Source organism: Oncorhynchus nerka, linkage group LG5 (genome assembly GCF_034236695.1).
Source record: "Oncorhynchus nerka isolate Pitt River linkage group LG5, Oner_Uvic_2.0, whole genome shotgun sequence".
Lineage (NCBI taxonomy): Eukaryota > Metazoa > Chordata > Actinopteri > Salmoniformes > Salmonidae > Oncorhynchus > Oncorhynchus nerka.
Window position 1 is genome coordinate 9,587,302 of NC_088400.1, and position 22,768 is coordinate 9,610,069.

At 42.3% G+C, this 22,768-nt stretch overlaps 3 protein-coding genes across 4 annotated transcripts; all 3 read left to right on the forward strand.

Annotated features, from left to right (window-relative positions):
- Window positions 1-462: 462 nt before the first annotated feature.
- On the forward strand, window positions 463-8,823 carry LOC115129121 (matrin-3-like). 2 transcript variants are annotated; one of them, XM_065018335.1, is made up of 11 exons: window positions 463-519; window positions 791-1,553; window positions 1,764-1,825; window positions 1,996-2,034; window positions 4,448-4,524; window positions 6,765-6,814; window positions 6,922-7,038; window positions 7,268-7,393; window positions 7,546-7,671; window positions 7,762-7,886; window positions 8,085-8,823. In XM_065018335.1, the coding sequence occupies exons 2-11, from the start codon at window positions 816-818 to the stop codon at window positions 8,821-8,823; spliced, it is 2,199 nt and encodes a 732-aa protein (XP_064874407.1). In that variant the 5' UTR covers window positions 463-519; window positions 791-815. The 2 variants fall into 2 exon arrangements, with proteins under 2 accessions (XP_064874407.1, XP_029515086.2); XM_029659226.2 differs by having other exon boundaries at window positions 465-519; window positions 744-1,553.
- Window positions 8,820-17,059, forward strand: LOC115129182 (matrin-3-like). The gene is made up of 8 exons (XM_065018336.1): window positions 8,820-9,356; window positions 9,565-9,646; window positions 9,766-9,809; window positions 10,008-10,151; window positions 10,272-10,402; window positions 10,615-11,225; window positions 12,744-12,865; window positions 14,417-17,059. Exons 1-8 carry the CDS (start codon window positions 9,267-9,269, stop codon window positions 14,447-14,449), a joined length of 1,257 nt encoding a protein of 418 aa, XP_064874408.1. The 5' UTR covers window positions 8,820-9,266; the 3' UTR covers window positions 14,450-17,059.
- A 2,269-nt stretch (window positions 17,060-19,328) lies between these two features.
- LOC135571753 (transmembrane protein 216-like) lies at window positions 19,329-20,945 on the forward strand. Its single transcript, XM_065018337.1, is given in 4 exon segments — window positions 19,329-19,496; window positions 19,619-19,681; window positions 19,683-19,707; window positions 20,740-20,945. Coding segments are annotated over 4 exon segments (462 nt in total).
- The last annotated feature ends 1,823 nt before the right edge of the window (window positions 20,946-22,768 follow it).

Here is a 22,768-nt window from a genome sequence, read left to right on the forward strand (position 1 = left end):
GTTTTATATATAGCAAACAAACTGCACTCGATTCTTATGGGTGCGTTTGTAAATTCGCGCTGGCTCTATACTCCGATTTCATAATACTCTCGTCTGAGAGTGACAGAGCGCAGAATGATTTGTGAATTCACGCTCAACACCGGTAGAAAATGGTCGGTGTCAGTAAAATGTTGCCAGCAGCACAGTTACAGCCACCAACGCTCTGGATAACATGAAAACAGCTCTGCTATGGCAAATAAAATAGTCATTGAGGTGTTCTCTCATTTGTGTCTGGAAGTAGTTAGCTTGACTGCGATTGTGAGGTCCGACCGCTCGGCTCAACCCCACTCCTCGGCCAGAGCGTCCAGTGTACGCTCTGAATTGACATCCTGACAACGCTTTGAATGTACGAACGGCCAGAGCGCACTCTGGAAATGCAGATACATTTTTACGAAAACACACTACTTAAAAAAAAGTGGTTATTTCCGGTTCCGGTTTAGACGCCTGGGAAGCTAGCTAGCTACTTCGATACATGTTTCAGTAAGATACTTAACGAATTAACGTATATGCCGACATTTTATGTTTGTATGTATTCACAAATTATCTTTTAAAAAAATGCTAACGTGAGAGGAAGGTAGCTAGTTGACGTTAGCTTTGCTAGCTCAGCCACTGTCCGTTTCAAGTAAATGTAAACAGCAACGTTATGCTTTTAATAATTTCGATGACCTTTCCCAATAGCCTAATATTGAATCCATATTCCCTAGATTGCTTCTTTGACCCATCATCTCTTCACTGGCAACTTTCTCAACAGAGATTAGATACGTTTACGTTCCAGCATGTCTCACAACTACTCCTACAGACGACCACCACCAGCTAAAGGTCTAAGACCCAGCTCTTTCGACTCTCCAGATCACCTGCACCCTGGAGACCACATTCACAATGTTTACAGATCGTGCCAGGAGTCACCATCTCATTCCACAATACCATCCTACCCATACTCCTCATCCAGAGCCTCCGCTGCCACCGAGTCCCCTTACTCCTCCTCACTAAGCCGGTCAGACCAAACTCTCCTGAGCAGCTGTGGGCTCAAGCCCAAAGACTTATCTCTACTAGCCGAGATGCCTGAGGATCTCATCACCGTGGAGAACCTACCACATCTGGTCCTGGAGATCAAGAAGAAGAGGGCGACACATCAGTCACCATATCCAGCTATGATCTCTTACCCTCCTGCTGCCACATCTCGTCCCCCCTCTGTCCAAGTTGTGGACTACCACTATGGTAAAGAAACTCTCAGAAGTTACCAAACTCCTAGGTCCACTTACAACATGGCCCAAGGAGGAAGCAGCAACACCTGGAAACCCCCCAACTCGTCCCAACCAGCAGTAGATTACAGGTACCCACCAACTACAGACTACAGACCACGCCCAGACCAAGATGTCCCAGTTGTCACAATCAAGATGGCCACCTCTGGCAACACTCCCACCAAGAAGTCTGCTCTTGACTTCCATGGAGAAATCCCCCAAAAGTTTCCTCATACTTGCTCTCTCTGTGATATTACCGTGCTCTCTGAAAAGGTATGTATCTTACTTCCTGTTATTTCTGAGTCTGCATTATCTGGATCTCAGGTAGGTTCATGTGTGTGAAAAGGTCCAAAGTGTATCAATCTTACGCCTATTTGTTCCACTGATAATATACAGTTAATGCATAGGCTGTGTTTTAACATGCGTAGCAGTATCTTAAATATGAACAACGAGAGAAAAAATGTGATTTGCTTTTTGTTGCAGTTCTGGTTCACACACGCCAATGGAACTCAACATGCAGACGGACAGCTCACATTTCTTAAAATGTGAGTAATCACATATTCAAGTTGTTTTCCAGTTTTCCACCCACCAGCATGACATTTGAAACTCGTACTGTCAGTATTGATATTGTAATAGGCCTAGCTTAAATCGATTAAGTTCCTAAATTGTCCAGCTTTTTATCATTCCATCTCTTCTTCTTGTGCCTGTGTTTTAGGTATCCTGATTGGGATTGCCGGATGCAGACCACCAGAAAGTGAGTGCACATCTCTCCTTGTTTACACTACCGTTCACATCTCTCCTTGTTTACACTACCGTTCACATCTCTCCTTGTTTACACTACCGTTCACATCTCTCCTTGTTTACACTACCGTTCACATCTTTCTGCGTGTACACTACCGTTCACATCTTTCCTTGTTTACACTACCGTTCACATCTTTCTGCGTTTACACTACCGTTCACATCTCTCCTTGTTTACACTACCGTTCACATCTCTCCTTGTTTACACTACCGTTCACATCTCTCCTTGTTTACACTACCGTTCACATCTTTCTGCGTGTACACTACCGTTCACATCTCTCTGCGTGTACACTACCGTTCACATCTCTCCTTGTTTACACTACCGTTCACATCTCTCCTTGTGTACACTACCGTTCACATCTCTCCTTGTTTACACTACCGTTCACATCTCTCCTTGTTTACACTACCGTTCACATCTCTCTGCGTGTACAGAAGCAGGTTGTTACATTTACACACAGGTTATTCCCCTAACAGGTTATTCCCCCTAACAGGTTGTTCCCCCTAACAGGTTATTCCCCCTAACAGGTTATTCCCCTAACAGGTTATTCCCCCAACAGGTTATTCCCCTAACAGCACAATAACTTGCATTACCAGAAACAGTTACAAGCAATACAATTTGTAAGTCGCTCTGGATAAGAGCGTCTGCTAAATGACTTAAATGTAAATGTAAAATACAAAAATAAAAATCCTCCAATAAATGTTTAAAATGGGCGACAAGGGGACAAGAGTCTCAAGTTTAAGTGTATTCTGCAGGCTATTCCACAGGCAAGGAGCGTAACAGGAAAAGGCAGGCATACCCAACCAATCACATGGGCCTCAAGTATAATCCATGCTTGTGACCTGGTTTTAGTAATTCTAATGTTGATGAGTGATGACAAATAAGAAGGTAGTTTATTCAGAAGTGCTTTATAGACAAACACGAGAGCATGTTGTTTTCGTCTCATGGATAGCGAAGTCCAACCCACATTTTGATATAAAACACAGTGATGAGTTCTGTAGCTAGGACCTGTAATAAACCTAAGTGCGCAATGATAAGTAGCATCCAGCCATTTAAGTGTTGATGCCGTAGCATGTAGATAATATCCCCATAATCTATAACAGACATAAAAGTAGCTTTCACAATTTGTCTTCTATTTGTAGAGGACAAACATGTCCTGTTTCTATAGAGGAAGCCTAGCTTGATTTTTTGTTGTTGTTGCCGTTTACAAAGTTCGTCAACATGCTTTTTAATAGGCTGTTTATCATCCAATCATATCCCTAAATATTTATATGCAGAGACCTGATTCATTCAAGAGCCATCTAAGCTCGTAAGTGCAAGTGTATTTTCAACCATCTTTTTGAATCTATTAAGAAATGTCCTTGTTTTTTAAAGAAAAGCAAACATTTTTTTGTCCATTTAAAATAACATCAAATTGATCAGAAATACAGTGTAGACATTTTTTATGTTGTAAATGACTATTGTAGCTGAAAATGGCAGTTTGTTTTTTATGGAATATCTACATAGGCCAGCAACCATCACTCTTGTGTTCCAATGGCACGTTGTGTTAGCTAATCCAAGTGTATCATTTTAAAAGGCTAATTGATCATTAGAAAAGCATTTTGCAATTATGTTAGCATAGCTGAAAACTGTTGTGCTGATTTAAAGTTATGGACAGAGGAATCTTAAGTTTGAGGTGTTCGGATCACAAAGAAGAACATTCGCAGAATGAGAAGCAAATGTGATGGTCTGGGGGTGCTTTGGTGGTGGTAAAGTGGGAGATTTGTACAGAGTAAACGGGATCTTGAAGAAGGAAGGCTATCACTCCATTTTGCAATGCCATTCCATACCCTGTGGACGGTGCTTAATTGGAGCCAATTTCCTCCTACAACAGGACAATGACCCAAAGCACAGCTCCAAACTATGCAATAACTATTTAGGGAAGAAGCAGTCAGCTGGTATTGGGCCAGCACAGTCACCGGATCTCAACCCTATTGAGCTGTTGTGGGAGCAGCTTGACCGTATGGTACGTAAGAAGTGACCATCAAGCCAATCCAACTTGTGGGAGGTGCTTCAGGAAGCATGGGGTGAAATCTCTTCAGATTACCTCAACAAATTGACAACTAGAATGCCAAAGGGCTGTAATAGCTGAAAATGGAGGATTCTTTGATGAAAGCAAAGTTTGAAGGACACAACTATTATTTAAATTTAAAAATCATTATTTATAACCTTGTCAATGTCTTGACTATATTTCCTATTCATTTTGCAACTCATTTCATGTATGTTTTCATGGGAAAACAAGGTCATTTCTAAGTGACCCCCAAACTTTTGAACGGTGCTTTAGTATTCATGTAGAAAAGATCTTAACAACAGGCCTTTTTAATCCCTTCAGTGGTGATGACCGCACAAAGAGACCGAACGTTGAAGAGAAGACTGCTGGACCTTCCCATAGGTTGATTAACTACTTGGGTAAACTCACTGCATTAGTGTGCCTATTACGGTGCACTGGGAAATTATTCAGACTTTGACTTTTTACACATGTTTTTACCTTACAGCTTTATTCTAAAATTGATGAGAGGGGGGGGGGTGATTTAATCCAGTTACACACAATACCCCATAATGACAAAGCAAAAACAGTTTTTTTTATTTTTATGTTGCTAATTTATAATAATAAAAATAAAAAAGTACATTTACATAAGTATTCAGACCCTTTTCTCAGTACTTTGTTGAAGCACCTTTGGCAACGATTACAGCCTCGAGTCTTCTTGGGTATGATTCTTCAAGCTTGGCACACCTGTATTTGGGGAGTTTCTCCTATTCTTCTCTGCAGATCCTCTCAATCTCTGTCAGGTTGGATGGGGAGCGTCGCTGCAGGGCTATTCTCACGTATCCTCTGAGATGTTCGATAGGGTTCAAGTCTGGGCTCTGGTTGGGCCACTCAAGGACATTCAGAGACTTATCTTGAAGCCACTCCTGCATTGTCTTGGCTGTGTGCTTAGGGTCATTGTCCTGTTGGAAGGGGAACCTTCGCCCCAGTCTAAGGTCCTGAGCGCTCTGGAGCAGGTTTTCATCAAGGATCTCTGTGTACTTTGCTCCGTTCATATTTCACTCGATCCTGACTAGTCTCCTAGTCCCTGCCGCTGAAAAACATCCCTAGAGCATGATGCTGCCACCACCATGCTTCACCGTACGGATGGTGCCAGGTTTTCTCCAGATGTGACACTTGGCATTCTTGGCACTTGGAACTCAACGAGTTCAATCTTGGTTTCATCAGACCAGAACATCTAGTTTTTCATGGTCTGAGAGTCCTTTAGGTGCCTTTAGGCAAACTTCAAGCAGGCTGTCGTGCCATCTACTGAGGAGTGGCTTCCTTCTGGCCACTCTTCCATAAAGGCCTGATTGGTGAAGTGCTGCAGAGATGGTGGTCCTTATGGAAGATTCTCCCATTTCCACAGAGGAACTCTGGAGCTCTTTCAGAATGACCATTGAGTTCTTGGTCACCTCCCTGACCAAGGCCCTTCTCCCTCGATTGCTCAGTTTGGCCGGGCGACCAGCTCTAGGAAGAGTCTTGGTGGTTCCAAACTTCTTCCATTTAAGAATGATGGCCACTGTGTTCTTTGGGGACCTTCAGTGCTGCAGAATGTTTTTGGTACCCTTCCCCAGATCTGTGCCTCGACACTATCCAATGCTCTGACATGCACTGTCAACTGTGGGACCATTATATAGACAGGTGTGTGCCTTTCCAAATCATGTCCAATCAATTGAATTTACCACAGGTGGACTCCAATCAAGTTGTAGAAACAGGATGATCAATGGAAACAGGATGCACCTGAGCTCCATTTCGAGTCTCAAGGCAAAGGGTATGAATACTTATGTAAATAAGGTTTTTCTGTTTTTTATTTGTAACCTGTTTTCGCTTTGTCATTGTGGGGTATTGTGATGTCATTATGGGGTATTGTGATGTCATTATGGGGTATTGTGTGTAGATTGAGGATTTTTATTTAATCCATTTTAGAATAATGTGGGAAAAGGGGTCTGAATACTTGTGCTAGAGAGATTTACATGGGTATCAAAATGTCACGCCAAAGTAAGCCTACATGAAATACAGCCCTTATTTTAGGTGAAAATCGCCCATGGGAAATTTTGGTGGAAAAACAATTGGAACCATTTCCCGGTTTGCTTTAAAAAAATATATTTGACCTTTATTTAACTAGGCAAGTCAGTTAAGAACAAATTCTTATTTTCAGTGACGGCCTAGGAACAGTGGGTTAGTTAACTGCCTGTTCAGGGGCAGAACGAGGGATTTGAACTTGCAACCTTTCGGTTACTAGTCCTACGCCCTAACCACTAGGCTACCCTGCCGCCCCCAAGGTTTTATGGGTATTATAACACCTTCCCTATGGGGCTTTATTGTGTATAGGCCAGTGACAAGATATCTGTTTAATCCATTTTAAATTCAGGCTGTAACACAACAAAATGTGGAAAAAGTCAAGGGGTGTGAATACTTTCTGAAGGCACTGTATATTTAGCAGACTCTTTTCATACATTTTTCTTATTTTGAATTGAACCCACAACTCTGGCATTGTTAGCGCCGTACTCGACTAACTAATCCACACAGGACCATTTGCTGCGATTTATATGTACAATATTTTTTTTAAATTATTATTATTATAACGTGCCATTAACTTAGCTTTTCTATTGTCCTGTAGGTAAACCGTCAAGTAGCGGCTCTAGAGAAAGCATAGACTCTAAGACAAAGGTTAGTACGGTATTGTTGTTCTTCTTGCTGTTCTGGTGAATTACTTTTTTAATAAACATTTTAAAAAGTTTTCACAATGTCTGTTTACTTGCCTTTTTGTTTTCCAGGGGAGTGGCAAAGTGGTTTGTGCCCAATTTACCGCCCGGTGTCTCAACGAAGATGGTTTGAAGGACCTGATTAATCCGTTTGGGGAAGTTGTGAAAATCATCATGTTCCCTGCTTTGGTAAGAAGACTAGTAGCCTATTCATCCTGCCATCTATAGAAATAGCTAATATATGTGTTTTCAATTCCTATGAAATAGACTGAATTACAATAATACAAATCTTATAGTGATTAAAAGTAATGTTGAAAGGATAGAAATAGAATCGCCACCCATCATGGCCTCATTGACCAATAGGGATATCCATTCTAGTAATAATGTTGTCATGGTTCTTGTAATGCTGCATCTTCAGGCGTTTGTGGAGTTGGGCTCAACTGACCAGGCCGCCGATATTGTGAGATACTACCTCAGTAACCCAGTGATGGTGAAAGGAGGACAAGTCACCTTCTCTGTCTCGTCAACATTTAATTTCCTGCAGGTACATTTTTACAAGATAAATGAATTGGCATATCATTATAGTTAAGTTTGTTTAAAAGGGTAATTGTTTAAAAGGGATTTTCTCTAAAACAACCACACACACACACAGAATATTATTCAATGACTTAAATAAATCCATTTACGTCCGTATAGAGTTCCCGGGTGTTGAGTTTTTCCCCGGTGCCTCCTGGTAAAGAGTCATCCGCGTGGAAGAGACAGTTACTGGCCGCAGCTAAAAGATTTGGACCTGTGGAGCACTCTCTATTCTTACCTACGCAGGTATTAAACTGCATTTCGCTTTGACATATTTTTTTTTGTTGGTCTGTGTTATAGTCTATTATTTGCTTACAGTGTTCTGTCCTTTGGTAGGCATTTGTGGAAATGACAAATCCACTGGATGCACAGAAGCTGGTTGGACACCATACGTCCAAACCCCTGAAAATAGATGAGATTCATATTAAAGTGGCCTTCTCGTCAGAGTATAATACACTTCCGTAAGTTGATGAGCCCCCCTTGTTGTGCCATTACCTTTTGTTTTCATTGATTATGGCTTCTGAGTTCAGACTGTCAGACACTGTCACCATTATAACCATTGTTATTGAAGGAGAAATAGTTCATTTAGACTCTGTAAAAGCCAGAAACGTGGGAATAAAAGTGTTATCTGTGAACTTTCTTTCCATCCCATCATGCAGGACCATATCTGACAGGAAGTCTTCAGTCAGGAAGTCTTCAGTCAGGAAGTCTTCAGACAGGAAGTCTTCAGACAGGAGCAGGAAGTCTGAAGATAGATCTAAGAGAAAGAGAAGCCCAAGCCCCAGAAGGCGGAACCTCAGCCCCAGGAGAGATTCCCCAACCACCTCAAAGAGGAGGAGGAGTAGAGAGAGGTATAGCGACCGTCACAAAGAACGAGTGAAATCAAACAGTGGTGGTAAAGGCAGTCCAAGGTCCCCCAGCAAACAGATCTCCAGCCGGAACTCCAGAAGCCCTCGCAGGCCAAGGTCCCCCAGCAAACAGATCTCCGGCCGGAACTCCAGAAGCCCTCGCTCACATACTAAAGAGAGGGTCTCCAGTGAGAAGAAGACCCCAGGTTCTTGTAAAACAGACCCCAAGAAGAACAAGGTATCTCCCACTTCCACTCGCTCACAACCTCCCACCAAGGAAAAGACCCCATCCCTGTCCTCCAATGTGATGGCGAAGTCTGAAGAGGCTGTCGTCACGACTGACCAGAGCAAGAAAAAAACTGAGACTCAGGAGGATGGAGCCACGGAGGCCTGTGATATGGACAGTGACATCGAGGGGATGGCCGTGTATGGGGAGGATGGGGAGGAGAACTCTGACATGGGAGAGGAGGAAGAGGAAGAGGGGCAAGTAGGGGAGAAAGAGGGAGAGGTAGGGGAGGCAGAGGGAGTGGGGGAGAGGAAGAGGAAGTAGTGGAGGTAGAGAAGGAAGAGGTAGAGGAGGAAGAGGTAGAAGAGGAAGAGAGTGAGGAGGAGGGAGAGGTAGGGGAGAAAGAGGTAGAGGAGGAAGAGGTAGAAGAGGAAGAGGTAGGGGAGGCAGAGGGAGTGGGGGGAGAGGAAGAGGAAGAAGTAGTGGAGGTAGAGGAGGAAGAGGTAGAGGAGGAAGAGGTAGAAGAGGAAGAGAGTGAGGAGGAGGGAGAGGTAGGGGAGAAAGAGGTAGGAGAGAAAGAGGTAGAGGAGGAAGAGGTAGAGGAGGAAGAGGTAGAGGAGGAAGAGAGTGAGGAGGAGGGAGAGGTAGGGGAGGAAGAGGTAGAGGAGGAAGAGAGTGAGGAGGAGGGAGAGGTAGGGGAGAAACAGGAAGAGGGGCAAGTAGGGGAGGAAGAGGAGGGAGAGAAACAGCAGGAGAGTGCTGAGGACATGATCCAAGAGCTCTCAGCTACTGGGTCAGAACAGGGGGAAAAGAGAGATGGTGAAGACCAGAAAGCAGATGCTTCATATGTTGATGAGGTAAAGTTCATGCTCTGTCAGGTCTTTAACATGTAGTTCATCAATACATGATCTGTCAGGTCTTTAACATGTAGTTCAGCTATTTAATAAGTCAAATAACATAGTTACAATTTGTAAAATACAAGGTGTCATGTTTAATACGTGTTGTGTGTTTCAGTAAATCCTAAATCCTTATGTTTAGATGTTTGTTCCCTTCATTGTCACACAGGAGGAGCATGATTTCCCAGAGGGCCATGAGAACCATATCACTTTGGGTGCCCTAAAGCAGGATTCATCAGCTGATGGCCAAGGTGATTACTACTCAACACCTAGCTACTGGACCACAGATTACATTCAAACTTCAGCACTTTCAAAGAAAGAGTTAGATTGCTATGAAGGTCATTAATTGTATGTTTATCTTACATTGCAGATAACCAGTCAATATATGAGCCCAGAAGAAGGTCCAAGAGAAAGGTGAGCAAATGGTCTTTAAAAAAAATTATTGTTATTGATGTGTTCTGTGAGTCAGTTAGAATGTGTTTATTGAACCTCGTGCTATAAGCCTGGGTTTAAAGCAAAAGGTTAGTCTAGCACCATATATTATCTGGGTTAAGTTAACGATTGTCAATAAGGTTGTCACAACCACACGTGTGTAAAATATATTTATTTCAGCCCTCAGGACGTGATCAGACACCTGGTAGAGTGATCTACGTCAAAAACCTTCCCAGAGGCTTCTATACAGATAATGACTTCCTGAAGATTGTTAAAGGCTTCGGGAGAGTGCATCGCTATTACCTCCATGGCAATGGTGAAGAGGTATGTTCCTCACAGAAGGACATCTAAAATGGAGTCCATCCTAATGATGTACTACAAGTCTGATCACATTTGTTGTTTCAGTAACCCTGGTCTCTCTCTCCTCTCTCATCAATCTTTCAGGGCTTCATTGAGATGGAGAGGTCTTCGGATGCAACAAAGGCTTTAAGAGAGCTGCGTTATGATGGCTGTAAATTATACGGCCAGAGGGTGACCATCCTGCGGTCTCAGAAATACAAGAGATTAATAACAGGGTAGGTGTATGCTCTGCTAAACAGACTTTTAACACACTCTGTCCCATCCCTTGTGGGAACCACTGATAATTGATGTTTCTCTGTCTCTTCTGATAGAAAATATCCCTGTCTGATCATATTTTATGTACAGTGATTCTGCCTATCTGTCTTACAAGGTAAATGTTTCTAAACTTATAGTTCTGGACTAAAAAGGAATGATCTTATTTTGTCAGGTGGAAACCTGAATCAGACTCTGATTCTGAAAGTGATCAGAAGAAAGATCACAGGAATAGTAGAAGCAGCAGCAGGATAAGGAGATGGATCAGCAGTCACTCAAAGTCAGCAGCTAAGGACAAGGAGACGAAAGAGGAGGACGAGGAAACGAAAGAGGAGGACAAGGAGACGAAAGAGGAGGACGAGGAAACGAAAGAGGAGGACGAGGAAACGAAAGAGGAGGACGAGGAGACGAAAGAGGAGGACGAGGAGACGAAAGAGGAGGACGAGGAGACGAAAGAGGAGGACGAGGAGACGAAAGAGGAGGACGAAGAGACGAAAGAGGAGGACGAGGAGACGGCACGACAAGTACACTCCGAACAGCGTAGTAAACAATCGTCTGATCCAGCCAAACACTTTCACATGGACAGAGGAGCGTCTAAATTGAATACTGACAAATTCTCCAACAGTGAAGACCAAAACAATGCCCCTGTCTCTGCTGCTGAGGATGAGAAGCGGGCCTGTAGCACCGAGGACAATGTCGAAACCAAGATGGAGGATAATGTGGAAAGAGGACCAGATTACGTGAAGACTGGTATGGAGTCATCATTCCAGCCCAACAACCCAGTGGGTAAGTGTTTTGATGTGATTTATAGCCTCACTGCATTCTCATGGTAGCCTGGTCCCAGATCTATCGCTCCTTTTATAGCCTGGTCCCAGATCTGTTGTCTCCTGCTATAGCCTGGTCCCAGATATTTTGTCTCCTTCTATAGCCTGGTCCCAGATCTATTGGCTCCTTCTATAGCCTGGTCCCAGATCTATTGTCTCCTTCTATAGCCTGGTCCCAGATCTGATGTCTCCTGCTATAGCCTGGTCCCAGATCTGTTGTCTCCTTCTATAGCCTGGTCTCAGATCTGTTGTCTCCTTCTATAGCCTGGTCTCAGATCTGATGTCTCCTGCTATAGCCTGGTCTCAGATCTGTTGTCTCCTTCTATAGCCTGGTCTCAGATCTGTTGTCTCCTTCTATAGCCTGGTCTCAGATCTGTTGTCTCCTTCTATAGCCTGGTCTCAGATCTGTTGTCTCCTTCTATAGCCTGGTCTCAGATCTGTTGTCTCCTTCTATTCTATAGCCTGGTCTCAGATCTGTTGTCTCCTTCTATAGCCTGGTCTCAGATCTGTTGTCTCCTTCTATAGCCTGGTCTCAGATCTGTTGTCTCCTTCTATAGCCTGGTCTCAGATCTGTTGTCTCCTTCTATAGCCTGGTCTCAGATCTGTTGTCTCCTTCTATAGCCTGGTCTCAGATCTGTTGTCTCCTTCTATAGCCTGGTCTCAGATCTGTTGTCTCCTTCTATAGCCTGGTCTCAGATCTGTTGTCTCCTTCTATAGCCTGGTCTCAGATCTGTTGTCTCCTTCTATAGCCTGGTCTCAGATCTGTTGTCTCCTTCTATAGCCTGGTCTCAGATCTGTTGTCTCCTTCTATAGCCTGGTCTCAGATCTGTTGTCTCCTTCTATAGCCTGGTCTCAGATCTGTTGTCTCCTTCTATAGCCTGGTCTCAGATCTGTTGTCTCCTTCTATAGCCTGGTCTCAGATCTGTTGTCTCCTTCTATAGCCTGGTCTCAGATCTGTTGTCTCCTGCTATAGCCTGGTCTCAGATCTGTTGTCTCCTTCTATAGCCTGGTCTCAGATCTGTTGTCTCCTTCTATAGCCTGGTCTCAGATCTGTTGTCTCCTGCTATAGCCTGGTCTCAGATCTGTTGTCTCCTGCTATAGCCTGGTCTCAGATCTGTTGTCTCCTTCTATAGCCAGGTCCCAGATCTGTTGTCTCCTTCTATAGCCTGGTCTCAGATCTGTTGTCTCCTGCTATAGCCTCGTCTGTTTGTGCTCTTGTCAACTCCATGGCATGACAATCCCATAAACAGTTGGCAAGAGTGTAGAAACCAACAGGCACCCTGGTTACTGTCTTGGCCCCTTTCAAGAATAATGACTAAATTACCTTTTTAGACTTGTCTGGGCCACTTTCATCACTGAAACAACTTTTATTTGTTTGCTTTGAAAACACTACCAAGTGCAACAATTAACCGTAGTAAGAAGCATTGTCTTTATGAAGTACAGTACTATGTTTTCTAACAAATTTTTGTGTTTTTTACAGGAAGGGAATTCATTACACCTGTCATGGGCTATTTCTGCAACCTGTGTCAAGTAGCCTATGTCAATGAGGATGAAGCAAAGAACCAACACTGCAGCAGCCTCTGTCACTATCTGAAGTTTATGGTAAGTCACCAGAATCCTGTTGAATCTCATCAGAATCATCTCACTTTTGAGGCGGCAAGTAGCCTAGTGGTTATAGCGTTGGGTCAGTAACCGAAAGGTTACTGGATCGAATCCCAGAGTTGACAAGGTAAAAATGGTTATAGCGTTGGGTCAGTAACCGAAAGGTTGCTGGATCGAATCCCCCGAGTTGACAAGGTAAAAATCTGTCACTCTGCCCGGTAGACCGTCATTGTAAATAAGAATTTGTTCTTAACCTGTTGCTTCTACTCGGGACGCTTGCGTCCCAACTAGAGCTCTGGAAATGCAAATGCGCTACGCTAAATGCTAATAGTATTAGTTAAAACTCAAAAGTTCATTAAAATACACATGCAGGGTATCGAATTAAAGCTACACTCGTTGTGAATCCAGGCAACAAGTCAGATTTTTAAAATGCTTTTCGGCGAAAGCATGAGAAGCTATTATCTGATAGCATGCAACACCCCAAAAGACCCACAGGGGACGTAAACAAAATAATTAGCATTTCGGCGTTACACAAACCGCACAATAAAATAGAAAACATTCATTACCTTTCACCATCTTCTTTGTTGGCACTCCTAGATGTCCCATAAACACTATTTGGGTCTTTATTTCGATTAAATCGGTCCATATAAAGCCTAGATATCGTTATATGTAGACTGTGTGATAAACGAAAAAAACATTGTTTCAAAACGTAACGTCATTTTTTAAAATTCAAAAAGTCGACGATAAACTTTCACAAAACACTTCGAAATACGTTTGTAATGCAACTTTAGGTATTAGTAAACGTTAATAAGCGATAAAATTCATCAGGAGGCGATGTAAAGATCATTAGCTGTCCGTCTGGAAAAATGTCCGGCTAGAAACTCAACGAAAATATCCGGTCCTAGACCTAAGGAAATACGGTGCCCTGCATGTGTTTGACCAAGAAAAAACTCGAAGGGAAATGACAAGACTCTAGACACCCTGTGGAAGCTGTAGGTACTGCAACCTCAGTCAATTAATTGTGGTTCACGTTTATCATTGGGTTCAAGTAGCGCATGGATATATTTTCCCCATTTTCAGTGATCAGTTTTTCCTGTGCTTTTCGATGTAAATGCCGTTCTGGTAAAGCCACAGCAGTGATTTAACCAGTTTTTTAAACGTCTGAGTGTTTTCTATCCACACAGACTAAGCAAATGCATATACTATATTCCTGGCATGAGTAGCAGGGCGCTGAAATGTTGCGCGATTTTTAACAGAATGTTCAAAAAAGTAGAGGGTCGACTTAAGAGGTTAACTGACTTGTCTGGTTAAATAAATAAATAAAAACTTAAAGAGTTTTCTATGCATCTTTACCATAAGCATAGAAACAATGGTTTGCTCACTGCTCTTTACCATATAATGTAAATCACAGGTGTTTTGGGTTTGAAAAAAGTGAAGATCATTGCGGGTATTCTTTACATTTTTCAACCACCATTTCTGTGCAGTTATTTGCTGTGTACGTTACATGTTTACCTGGACGGTTACTGAGCTGTATGATTTGTTATCTCACAGGAACATTCAGCTAAAGACACAGCCTCTAGCTAAAAGATGTCCATCTCTGGAGGAAGTTGACAAGATGACAGTCTTAGACCCAATTTAACAGGAAGTGTTACCAGCACTTCTGGAGGAGTGTGAAGAATTTGGGATTTTGCCATGTCTTAACGCTCAGAAGAAAGCCACAGGTTTTACCTAATCCACAAGAGGCTCTTTGTGAAACTCATCCTAGAACAATAAATGGGATTGCAGATTACGTTAATCTGTATTGGTTTATATGAACAAATGTACAGCACCTACCTATATATATATTGTTAAGTTTGTGTTGTAATAGCTCAGATCTACTTCCGGTAACTTGGTTTGTTTGTCCTATGCTTGGAATTAAAGCTATTAGAAAACCCTATCTCGTTTGTTTTCAAGATGAGTTGAAATATAATTTCATTCTAAAATATTATGTGAATTAATATGCATTCATTTTTTGCATTTTTGTAATTTTAACATAATTCAAGCAACGATAACATCACCACCTATACTGAACAAAAATATGAATGCAACATGCAACAATTTTACTGAGTTACAGTTCCTATAAGGAAATCAGTAGATTTAAATAAATTCATTTGGCTCTAATTTATGGCTTTCACATGATTGGGAAAGGAGTGCAGTCATGGGAGGGCAAAGGTCAACCTACCTGCGCAAAGGTCAACCCACCTGGGCATAGGCCAACCCACTTGGGAGCCAAGTCCACCCATTGTGGACCAAGGCCCAACCAATCAGAATTTGTTTTACCCCACAAAAGGGCTTTATTACAGACGGAAATACTTCTCAGTTTCATCAGGTGGCTGGTCTGGGTGTGGCTTTCGTGCTTACTTGTGGTCTGCGGTTGTGAGGCTGGTTGGACGTACTGACAAATTCTCTAAGATGACAGAGGTCGGCTTATGGTAGAGAAATTATCATTCAGTTATTCATGTAATAAGGAATTCTCCTTGACCACACCCACACATTGGGGGGAAAACAAACATTCTTTCCTTTTGACCCCCAGTGTAAAAGAGCCAACTTTGTAGTCGATTTGTTGTTATAAAGAAATGACAAAACATGCCGAAAACCTGCTGTGTTATTCAATGTATATGTAACCAGGTCAAACATCCTGACCTATGGTTTGCAATGCTCCCACTTTGGGAAATAGGCTACCACAGTAGCTATGTGTGTGGAAAACATTTCATCACAGAAAATCCATGTAACCTTGTTTAGTTTAGTCAGTTTGTAACTCTACTTACTACTTATAGTTGTGTAGTTAAATTGTTTGTGTTAGCTTAATGTTCTAGTTGCTAGCTAGCGTTCACTCATGTGGCCGCTTAGCACCCTCATGAAAAGGGCATTTTTTAAAAACGTTTTTATTGAACCCTTATTTCCTGGCGTGAGGGAGGGAGCCCTACAATAGTATGTTTTTCTAAGGAACGAGAACTCACAGGAGCAGGCAACGCTGACAAGTAATCTTTAGATATGTTGTACTTTTCTTTAAATATAGTTTAGCAATTGACTAAAACAAACAAGACAACAAGAAAATGCGTCTTTTGAAAAAGGTCAAGTTTGTGCTGTGAGGCAAATGGGGGTATCCACAGGTTGTTTTCCTTTACAGACGGCCTAGAGGCCTCTAATCTGTGCTAGAGTCCTCTATAATCTGTGATAGAGGCCTCTGTAATATGTGCTAGAGGCCTCTGTAATATGTGCTAGAGGCCTCTGTAATATGTGCTAGAGGCCTCTATAATCTGTGCTAGAGTCCTCTATAATCTGTGCTAGAGTCCTCTATAATCTGTGCTAGAGTCCTCTATAATATGTGCTAGAGGCCTCTATAATCTGTGCTAGGGGCCTCTATAATATGTGCTAGAGGCCTCTATAATCTGTGCTAGAGGCCTCTATAATCTGTGCTAGGGGCCTCTATAATCTGTGCTAGGGGCCTCTATAATATGTGCTATAGGCCTCTATAATCTGTGCTAGAGTCCTCTATAATCTGTGCTAGAGGCCTCTATAATATGTGCTAGAGTCCTCTATAATCTGTGCTAGAGTCCTCTATAATCTGTGCTAGAGGCCTCTATGTAGCTCTATGGTAAAACAAACATGGCAGTGTCTGGTGAGTGGGAAATAGTTTTCATTAATGTGTAGACAAGTTGAGAAATGTAAATGTCTATAGTTGTTCATAATCGTATGTCATAATATGATTTTGGATATTTTTTTGAGCTTTCAAGATAATTGACTGGAGTAGGCTACTGTAAGCACGGGAGAAGTAACGTTATCTACTAGCTAGCTACTAGCTAGCTATGCTATCTAGCTAACGTTAGCTAGCTACAGTGAGTGACATTATATCAGCAGCAGCAATGTTGACAAAGATGTTTCTATCTGTGATGTTGATGTTCAAGCAAGTGTGCCAATCAAGACATTTTGGAAAAAAATCACTGTAAGCCTGTAGATAATTGATATTTGGACTAGTAACCGGAAGGTTGCAAATTCAAACCCCGAGCTGACAAGGTACAAATCTGTCGTTCTGCCCCTGAACAGGCTAACCCACTGTTCCTAGGCCGTCATTGAAAATAAGAATTTGTTCTTAACTGACTTGCCTGGTTAAATAAAGGTAAAATAAATAAATAAAATTCTTGCAGGAAAACATCCCATTGTATCATTTTGTTTTTGCTGTAATGTCGAATCTGCATTTAATAGCTATCTAACGTTAACGCCAGCTATGTCTTTAGATAGCTTCTGTAGCAGGTAACCTTCGTGTGCACACCAAAATGGCAATATTATCCTTATAGGGGCTCCCGTGTGGCGCAGCGGTCCAAGACACAGCATCTCAGTACTAGAGGCTTCATTACAGACCCTGATTCGATTCCAGGCTGTATCACAACCGGCCGTGATTGGGAGTCCCATAGGGCGGCGCACAATTGGCCCAGCGTCGTTAGGGTTTGGCCGGGGAAGCGCCATTGTAAATAAGAATATGTTCTTAACTGACTTGTGTAGAGAAATGCTATTTCTTATGCAGGTGACCAACCTATTGCTAATACAGGGCTACAACTCAAAGTAAAGCCTGTGGGGTCCCCTACAGGATAGCTCCCGCATTACACTGACTGACAAACCAGCGCACGCACATAGTCCCCTTTCTAGCTGAACATTGTGCGCCCGAAGAGGATTCTACGATGACGGACAGACAACTGAGCCAATGGCGGAAGACTACAGACTACACCCCAGCTGAACCAATCCAAAGATCCGATCTTCCAGAATCAACCTACTTTCTGTTCTGTATATTAGTGGTGTACTGATTGTAACGGTCTCTTTGCCTGCTGTTCCATACGAACTAACGCACTAGATATCTTCACACTGAATAAACTGTTACTTGTCATACAATTTACCACTTTGTCTGAATCGATCCTTGACCGGCTCACCCATCTACATATCCAATTACTAACACTTGCCTAGTTAAATAAATATATATTTATTTAACCAGGTAGGCCAGTTGAGAACAAGTTCTCATTTACAACTGCGACCTGGGCAAGATAAAGCAAAGCAGTTCAACAAAAACAACAACACAGAGTTACACATAAACAAACGTACAGTCAATAACACAATAGAAACATCTGTGTACAGTGTGTGCAAATGTATTAGAGTAAGGAGGTATGCAATAAATAGGACATAGAGGTGAAAATAATTACAATGTAGCATTAATACTGGAGTGATATATGTGCAAGTAGAGATACTGGGGTGCAAAAGAGCAAGAGGGTAAGTAATAATTTGGGGATGAGGGAGTTGGGTGTGCTATTTACAGATTGGCTGTGTACAGGTACGGTGATCGAGCTGCTCTGACAGCTGATGCGTAAAGTTAGAGAGGGAGATATAAGACTCCAACTTCAGAGATTTTTGCAATTCTTGCAATTCGCACTACATCTGACCGGAGCCCTATGCTTCCTGGTCAAAAGTAATGCACTATAGGGAATAGGGTAACAATTTGGGACACAATATTAGAGACGTCAAAGCCAAGGTTCCTTCCCTGTGGTTGTCCTCATGAGAGCCAGTTTCATCATAGAGCTTGATGGTTTTTGCGACAGCACTTGAAGTGATGTAAAAAAAAAAAGAACACAAAAAATCTCCGATTCCGTGTGGCCTTTGAATAGTGTTCGTTTAAACAGTGTGTACACCTCAAACGTTTGCACCTTGTTCTACTGATTTCAACGTGATATAGATGGAAGTTATAAAAAACAAATTAATTGCGTTACATTTGCCGCGTTGTCGACCCACTGGAATCAAAATACAACACTTCAAAATGTAGCTAGGTGTCTTCTATAAGTTATCCACTAACCGGTGATGTACATATTATTCCATGTGGGATTTGAACTGTTAGTTTTAACAGGACGTGCAACCTCGTCTCCCGCGTCGAGCTATTGATTTCAACCTGATAATCGATAGGAGTGATTGACAAAACCGTGTTGCGTTTCTCTTTCTGTTGATGACCCCCGTATCAAAATGCAACATTCCAAAATGTAGCTGACTGTCTTCTGCAGATTGTTCTCTAACCAGTGTTGGAAAATGATCTCCTACTTCCGTGTGGTTTTTGAGTTGTGGTAGTTTCAACAGTGCATTCAACCTGATTCCCCCCACACACTAATCGATACTAGTGATTTATCGTCAAAACAGCAGGGGTTTTGGTGCGTGTGCAATTTATTACTATTGTTGCACATTTGTGTAGATAATACATGCTATGTTTAGGTTTTCAATTGAGTTTTAGGAATATAAATGTAACTTTCATAATTAATTTCCAATGGTATTGGACTTAATTAGGTAAAAACTGCTGAATGAGTCAAAAAAAGTGCTGTGATTGATTTATGACGAAATAGGCTACCAGAAATCACCAAAACGGCTTTACCCTGCCTACTCATGTCATAGACCCATGGGTATATCATCTGCCAGCGGGCTACCATTTGCAAGTCTTAGATATGACCTTAACGACACATCTCAGTTGTCTTCCACACCACTGCAGGTCCTGTTCTACCTCAGCGGCTGGTATTTTGCTGCCTGCTTCCTTGCTGAGGGTCTGATGTTTGTTTACAAAGGTTTGTAGTCTACTCAAATGACCACACAAGAGACAAAAACTAATGTTTAATCAATCGCTCACTGCCTGATGTTTTTGCAAACCCAGTGTCAGGCTGAAAGCAAAACTATTGATTTCTAAATATGCCTTTGTATTTCCATCCACCAGCTAGTCTCACGTTGGACGTTGGGCTACTACTGGTCTTCCTTGGCCCTGGAGTCCCTCTGAATATTTTACAGTTTGTGTTTTGTTCAGCTGTATTCTGGGCTACCAGTATGCCTCTGTATCATCACATGGTGGAGAATGATGGGATGGGATGGGGATGGGATGGGATGGTTTGTGTTTTGTTCAGCTGTATTCTGGGCTACCAGTATGCCTCTGCATCATCACATGGTGGAGAATGATGGGATGGGGATGGGGATGGGATGGTTTGTGTTTTGTTCAGCTGTATTCTGGGCTACCAGTATGCCTCTGCATCATTACATGATGTAGAATGATGGGATGGGGATGGGGATGGGATGGGATGGGGATGGGATGGGATGGTTTGTGTTTTGTTCAGCTGTATTCTGGGCTACCAGTATGCCTCTGCATCATCACATGGTGGAGAATGATGGGATGGGGATGGGGATGGGATGGGATGGTTTGTGTTTTGTTCAGCTGTATTCTGGGCTACCAGTATGCCTCTGTATCATCACATGGTGGAGAATGATGGGATGGGATGGGATGGGGCTTGGGCTGGGTATGGGGATGGGATGGGATGGTTTGTGTTTTGTTCAGCTGTATTCTGGGCTACCAGTATGCCTCTGCATCATCACATGGTGGAGAATGATGGGATGGGATGGGGATGGGATGGGATGGTTTGTGTTTTGTTCAGCTGTATTCTGGGCTACCAGTATGCCTCTGCATCATCACATGATGTAGAATGATGGGATGGGATGGGGATGGGATGGTTTGTGTTTTGTTCAGCTGTATTCTGGGCTACCAGTATGCCTCTGCATCATCACATGATGTAGAATGATGGGATGGGATGGGGATGGGATGGTTTGTGTTTTGTTCAGCTGTATTCTGGGCTACCAGTATGCCTCTGCATCATCACATGATGTAGAATGATACATGTGTTAATGAAAATGAGATTCTTCACATTATGTAGCCTACATTGTGCTTATCATTTCTAATATTTATGGCCTTTATGGCATCTGTTAGTTCTATTTGGCACCTACTGTAGGCCTATGCTATTTGTCCTTCCTTTTTCTGTCCACACTTGTTACAGGTTGGAAGGGGAACTTAACAGAGAGTTCTATGGCCATGTCAGTGAGTGTGCTGGTTCTGGTGCCGTGCACAGTGCTGTCTGGGTACTACCTGACGCTGCAGACCTTCGTCCTGCACCTGGAGTTCATCCTTAATGCTGTGTTACAGTGCTTCTACAGTCTGGAGATGCTGCTGGGAATCATGTACATATCTGCTTTCTCCAGGTAGGAGAAACATCTCATGGCATAGCCTGGGTACCAGTGTCTTTCTCCAGTAGGATAAACATCACATGACATAGCCTGGGGACCAGTCTCTTTCTCCAGTAGGAGAAACATGTCATGCCTAGCCTGGGTACCAGTCTGTTTCTACTCTCTTGACAACTACTTATGGAATTTACATTTAAAGGGTTGACAAGAGAGAAGAAACAAACTGGCTCCCAGGCTAGGCATGACATGTTTCTCCTACTGGAGAAAGAGACTGGCCCCCAGGCTAGGCATGACATGCTCTTCTTTCTGGACTGGGGAGATTCCTTGGTTTTAGGCCTCATCAATAGTTGATTATTGATTAATTTACATATTATGCTTTCCTCTTAAACTGTGACCTTGCATAACGTTTCACTGTAAATTACATTTCCTATATCAGTGATGCTGGGATGTGACCTTGCATAACGTTTCACTGTAAATCCTATATCAGTGATGCTGGATGTGACCTTGCGTAACGTTTCACTGTAAAGGTCCTATATCAGTGATGCTGGATGTGACTTTGCGTAACATTTCACTGTAAAGGTTCTATATCAGTGATGCTGGATGTGACCTTGCGTAGCGTTTCACTGTAAATCCTATATCAGTGATGCTAGAAGTGACCTTGCATAGCATTTCACTGTAAAGGTTCTATATCAGTGATGCTGGGCTGTGACCTTGCGTAACGTTTCACTGTAAAGATCCTATATCAGTGATGCTGGATGTGACCTGATCTGCTCAGTGTTTCACTGTAAAGATCCTATATCAGTGATGCTGGATGTGACCTTGCATAGCGTTTCACTGTAAAGGTTATATAACAGTGATGCTGGATGTGACCTTGCGTAACGTTTCACTGTAAAGGTCCTATATCAGTGATGCTGGATGTGACCTTGCGCAGCATTTCACTGTAAAGGTCCTATATCAGTGATGCTGGATGTGACCTTGCGTAGCGATTCACTGTAAAGGTTCTATATCAGTGATGCTGGATGTGACCTTGCGTAACATTTCACTGTAAAGATCCTATATCAGTGATGCTGGATGTGACCTTGCGTAACATTTCACTGTAAAGGTCCTATATCAGTGATGCTGGATGTGGCCTTGCGTAGCTTTTCACTGTAAAGGTTCTATATCAGTGATGCTGGATGTGACCTTGCATAGCTTTTCACTGTAACGGTCCTATATCGGTGATGCTGGATGTGGCCTTGCGTAGCTTTTCACTGTAAAGGTTCTATATCGGTGATTGTTCTGTGGGATTGTTCTGTGAACATATTTTAATCCCACATGATATTGTTTATGTGTGTTTTTATATGATCTGTTAATAGCCTAATTTATATTTTTGTAATGATGAAATGTTACCTTTTTTTTATTTGTGTTTGTGTCAACTGTCAATCTTGTGTGTTACTTTGTGTGTTACTAGTGGAATTGTTTTATGAGGGTATTCAATCTGCTGTACTTGATAATGGAATATATTTGTATGGTTTTTTGTGTGTGGGGGGATTCAGAACACTGTATTTAATGATTTTCTTAATTAAAACAAATCCTTATTCATTCACCATATAACTTTTTTCCACAAGCGTACTATATATTTCTGATTTGCTGAATCCCACCAGCAGCCTATGGTTAAACTCAGATCCTAATTCCATAGAACAGGGCTATTGACCAAATTTGTGTTGTTGAGCATTCTAAGCAAAGATGTGAAATGAGTGTCAGTCTGCAGACAGATGGGCAATTATTATTATTGTTATTATAATAATTGTTTTTACATTTAGCAGTGAAGACTTTGAATTAAACATTTTAGCCTAATTACAATGC

Coding starts and splice junctions, on each gene's coding strand:
- LOC115129121 (XM_065018335.1), top strand. CDS start 816: ATGTCTCACAACTACTCCTACAGACGACCACCACCAGCTAAAGGTCTA. Junction 4,525..6,764: donor TAGGTTGATTAACTACTTGG/GTAAACTCACTG, acceptor ATTGTCCTGTAG/GTAAACCGTCAAGTAGCGGC. Junction 7,394..7,545: donor CAACATTTAATTTCCTGCAG/GTACATTTTTAC, acceptor ACGTCCGTATAG/AGTTCCCGGGTGTTGAGTTT.
- LOC115129182 (XM_065018336.1), top strand. CDS start 9,267: ATGATCCAAGAGCTCTCAGCTACTGGGTCAGAACAGGGGGAAAAGAGA. Junction 9,647..9,765: donor TTCATCAGCTGATGGCCAAG/GTGATTACTACT, acceptor CTTACATTGCAG/ATAACCAGTCAATATATGAG. Junction 9,810..10,007: donor GAAGAAGGTCCAAGAGAAAG/GTGAGCAAATGG, acceptor TATTTATTTCAG/CCCTCAGGACGTGATCAGAC.